The following is a 5,006-nucleotide window of genomic DNA, read 5'->3' on the forward strand; positions in this document are numbered from 1 at the left end:
GAACTGAAATTTTGAACAAAGCTTGTATGTGCCTGCCAGAATAAAAAGTAAAGATAACAAGAGTAGCAAACCTTAGTTTTCAAGAGATATTGAGGCCCTGGTTAAGAGAAAAAAGGAGGTGCATAGCAGGTATAGGCAGGTAGGAACAAATGTGGTGCTTATGGGGTGCAAGAGAAATCTTAAAAAAGAAATCAGGAAGGCTAAATGAAGGCATGAAGTTGCACTAGCAGACAAGGTGAAGGAGAACCCGAAGGATTCTACAGGCACGCTGAGAGCAAAAGAATTGCTAAGGTCCTCCAGAAGACCAGAATGGTAATCCATGTGTGGAGCCAAGACAGACGGGGGAGATCTTGAATGCATTCTTTGCATTTGTATTTACTCAGGAGATGGACAAAGAGTCTATAGAAGTGGGGCAAAGTGGCATCAGCTTCATGGACCTTGTACAAAATACTGAGGAGAATGTGTTTGCTACCCTGAAGCAAGTCAGGGTGGATAAATCCCTAGGGCCTGACGAGGTGTTCTCTCAGACCCTACGAGACGCAAGTGCACAAATTAACATGGCCCTTGCAGAGATGCTTAAAACATCCTTAGCGATAGAAGAGGTACCAGAGGATTGGAGGATAGCCAATGTTGTTCTGTGGTTTAAGACAGGGTCTAAACATAAACCAGGAAATTATTGGTGAGTTGTACATCAGTTGTGGGAAAGTAACTGGAAGGTTTTCTAAGGGAACAGGTATATGAGTATTTGGATAGACAGGGACTGATCAAGGATAGTCAGTGTGGCTTTGTGTGTGGTAGGTCATCTCTAACCAATCTCATAGAGGTTTTCAAAGAAGTTACCAGGAAACTGGATGAAGGCAAGGTAGTGAATGTTGTTTATGTGGACTTTGGTAAGGCTTTTTAAAAAGTTCCCATATGGGATGCTGGTCAAGAAGATTCAATCACTGGCATTCAAGATGAGGTAATAAATTGGATTAGACATTCACTTTGTGGGAGAAGGCAGAGAGTGGTAGTAGATGGTTGCCTCTCTGACTGGACGCCTGTGACTAGTGGTCTGCTGCAGGGATCGGTGCTGGGTCCTTTGTTGTTTGTCATCTATGTCAACAATCTGGATGATAATGTGGTTAACTGGATCAGCAAATTTGTGGATGACACCAAGATTGGGGGTGTAGTGGACAGTGAGGAAAGGCTATCATGGCTTGCAGAGGGACCTGCATCAGCTGGAAAAATGGGCTGAAAAACGGTAGATGGAATTTAACGTAGACAAGTACGAGGTTTTGCATTTTGGTAGGACCAGCCAAGGTAGGTCTTGCACAGTAAATGGGAGGGCACTGAGGAGTGGTAGAACAAAAGGATCTGGTAACACAGGTATATAATTTGTTGAAAGTCATGTCACAGGTAGATAGGATCATAAAGAAATCATTGGCCTTCATAATGTATTGAGTACAGAAGATGCGACGTTATGTTGAAGTTGTTTAAGAAGGTTGGTGAGGCCTAATTTGGAGAATTGTGTGCAGTTTCGGCAACCTACCAGCCAGAAGCATATAAACAAGGTTGAAAGAGTGCAGAGAAACTTCACAGGGATGTTGCCAGGTCTGGAGTTATGGAAGATTGAAAACGTTAGGACTGTGTTCTTTAGAATGTAGAAGATTGAGAGATTTGATAGAGGAATACAAAATTATGAGGGGTATAGATAGGGTAAATACAAACAGGTTTTTTCCACTGAGGTTGGGTGGGACTAACAACCAGAGGTCATGGGTTAAGGGTGAAAGGTGAAAAGTTTAAGAGGAACATGATAGAATACTTCTTCAATCAGAGGTTTGGGAAAGTGTGGAATGACCTGCCAGCACAAGTGGTGCATGTGAGCTCGATTTCAACATTTAAGGGAAGTGTGGATAGGTACATGGATAGTAGGGATTAGCTCCAGGGGCAGGTCATTGGGAGCAGGTAGCTTAAATCGTTTTGGCATAAACTAGATAGGCCAAAAGGCCTGTTTCCATGCTGTACTACTCTATGACAGACAGTGCAGACAGTGTAGTAAACCGTGCAAACACATCCTTAAGTTGTGTACTGTACTGTGTGATATGACATTTGATACTTCGTGGTTCAACCATTATTGTTAAGCAGTTTGCAAATAAAGGATGTTTGGTTAGACAATCTATCATACTGTCTTACTAACCAGCAATGTGGAATGTAGAATCCATCATTATACGTGCTACATTAGTGATGTATTTCTGGGATTGCTGCTGAGAAAACAGCAAGGCAGTAAGTGTGATGGAAAGGGAGCAGAGTTCACTAGTCAGAACAGTAATGGTGGCAGGGGTACAATGTGAGGGATATGTTAGTGAGGTGGAAAAGCATGAGAGATTGCAGTCACACACACAAAATGCTGGTGGAACACAGCAGGCCAGGCAGCATCTATAAGGAGAAGCACTGTCGACATTTCAGGCCGAGACCCTTCATCAGGATTAACCGAAAGGAAAGATAGCAAGAGATTTGAAAGTAGGAGGGGGAGGGGAAAATGCGAAATGATAGAAGACCGGAGGGGGTGGGGTGATTGGCAAAAGGGATACAGAGCTGGAGAAGGGAAAGGATCATGGGACGGGAGGCCTAGGGAGAAAGAAAGGGGGAGGGGAGCACCAGAGGGAGATGGAGAACAGGCAGAGTGATGGGCAGAAAGAGGGAAAAAAAGGAGGGGAAAAAAACTTAATATATATGGTATGGGGTAAGAAGGCGAGGAGGGGCATTAACGGAAGTTAGAGGTCAATGTTTATGCCATCAGGTTGGAGGCTACCCAGCCAGTATTTAAGGTGTTGCTCCTCCAACTTGAGTGTGGCTTCATCTTGACAGTAGAGGAGGCCATGGTTAGACATATCAGAATGGGACGTGGAATTAAAATGTGTGGCCACTGGGAGATCCTGCTTTCTCTGGTGGACAGAGCATAGGTGTTCAGCGAAACGGTCTCCCAGTCTGTGTCGGGTCTCACCAATATATAAAAGGCCACACCGGGAGCACCGGACGCAGTATACCACACCAGCGGACTCACAGCCATTTGATCCATGTAGAACAGATGGGGATGCTGATACACATTTCTCCCAGTTATGTTACCCTACAACATCTAATGGACTATTCCATCAAAACACGATTTTGCCTCTTTTCACAGTTGCTAATAGATCCGTATTATCTACAGTTTCAGTTCTGGTTTTTAGATGTCTAGCATTTGCAATATCACATTTTAATTTTAGCTTTTTGATTTGATTGAGACAAGATAAGACTGCTGCTAGGAGAAGCGTCTGTGAATCAGAATTTACTTCAGATCTACTAGGATTGGGTGTGAAATGCACAATTGTTCTGAAAAGGTATCCCATCCAGAGGGTAATTAACTGTTGCAAATTCAGAGATGGCAATTCAATCTCATTGACTGCATGTTTTATTTGAGCATGTTATACTGACTGGCATGTCTAATCAAAGGTTGTTGATCATGTATCTGCTGGGAAAAAAGTCACAAGGCTCCTGGAAGTAATTCACTCTTGCCTTAAGCGAATGATATAATACCATGACTTACTTGCCAAAAATAAAAGTAAATGTGACAGGTAAATCTTGATTAGGTGTGAACCCTCGAAACAAAGACATGAATAATTTGGCAACACGAGTGAATCTGCAGATGCTGGAAATAAATAAAAACACAAAATGCTGGCAGAACTCAGCAGGCCAGACAGCATCTATGGGAGGAGGTAGTGACGACGTTTCGGGCCGAAACCCTTCATCAGGAGGGAAGTAACATGGGATGGTCGAGGGGGGATAAGAAGTGGGGGGAAGGATGAAGAAGAGAGCTAGGAAGTGATAGGCTGGAGGGAAATGGACTAGGGGGAAGGTGGAGAATTATGGGAAATAAAAGAGAAAGAAAGGTAGGACTGGGGGGAGATTATAGTGAGGGGGGGAAGAGAGAGAAAGAGAACCAGTCTAAAATTTATAGATAGGGATGGGGTAAGGGGGAGGGGCAGGGGTATCAACGTTCAATGAATGTTCATGCCAGCAGGTAGGAGGCTACCTAGGCGGGAGATAAGGTGTTGCTCCATCGACCTGCGTGTGGCCTCATCTTGACGTTAGAGGAGGCCATGGACAGACATGTCGGAGTGGGAGCGGTCTGTGGAATTGAAGTGTGTGGCCACAGGGAGATCCCGCCACTGCTGGAGGACACGCCGCAGACTGGGAGACCGTTTCGCCAAACACCGGCGCTCAGTCATTTTCTCGATATGCATTGCTTATTTATTATTTTCTTTTCGTATTTGCAGTTTGTCATCTTTTGCAGACTGGTTGTTTGTCCTACCCGACAGGCGTGGTCTTTCATTGACGTATTGTCAGCGTTTTCTGTATTTACTGTGAATGCATACAAGAAAGTTAATCTCACGGCTGCACATGCTGACCTACGTACCTGGATAATAAATTTACTTTGAACTTTGAGTTAAGAAGGCTACAATATAATTAACAATAAAATAAAGAGTTGGCCCCAGAGATAATATTGAGCATTGCTGGAACAATGTAGAAGATCAAGGGTAGAGGTCAGAGTAGGAGTGAAATAGAGAATGTGACAGGAGCTTATAGTCCTGTGTGCATACTGAGTGTTCTGTATAATGATCACCAAGTCTGTGTTTGGTTTCCACTGGAGAGGAGAATACAACCTTAATATTTCAGCTTTCTACTCAGTGACTTCAGCTATCTGTTATACCCATTTACACTTCGTCCATTTTTCACATCACACCTTTATAGCACTTGAATCCAGATAGATACTTGTTGACTGTTTTCTAACATTTATTCTTGTAAGCCCACATTCTCTTACCTTGACGTCTGCAACCAGGATGTAAACGTAGCCATTTAAAGACATCGGTAAAGAGCTAGGATCAAAACATAGCAGTAGCTACTTCAAATGAAAGCATGATTAGTGCAAGTGTATCCGTCATTGTTGATAATGATCTAAACTAAAATAACCACCCAGACCACACACA

At 43.4% G+C, this 5,006-nt stretch overlaps 1 protein-coding gene across 1 annotated transcript in view; it reads left to right on the forward strand.

Annotated features, from left to right (window-relative positions):
- The window catches only part of LOC140732055 (uncharacterized), a 125,599-nt gene extending 121,127 nt beyond the window's left edge, over positions 1-4,472 (forward strand). The window contains exon 26 of the mRNA XM_073054178.1: positions 4,296-4,472. Within this exon, the coding sequence (XP_072910279.1) occupies positions 4,296-4,386 (91 nt within the window). The 3' untranslated portion in view covers positions 4,387-4,472. The remainder of the gene's footprint in view (positions 1-4,295) is intronic.
- Positions 4,473-5,006: the final 534 nt, after the last annotated feature.

The sequence above is a fragment of the Hemitrygon akajei genome, chromosome 8 (genome assembly GCF_048418815.1).
Source record: "Hemitrygon akajei chromosome 8, sHemAka1.3, whole genome shotgun sequence".
NCBI lineage: Eukaryota > Metazoa > Chordata > Chondrichthyes > Myliobatiformes > Dasyatidae > Hemitrygon > Hemitrygon akajei.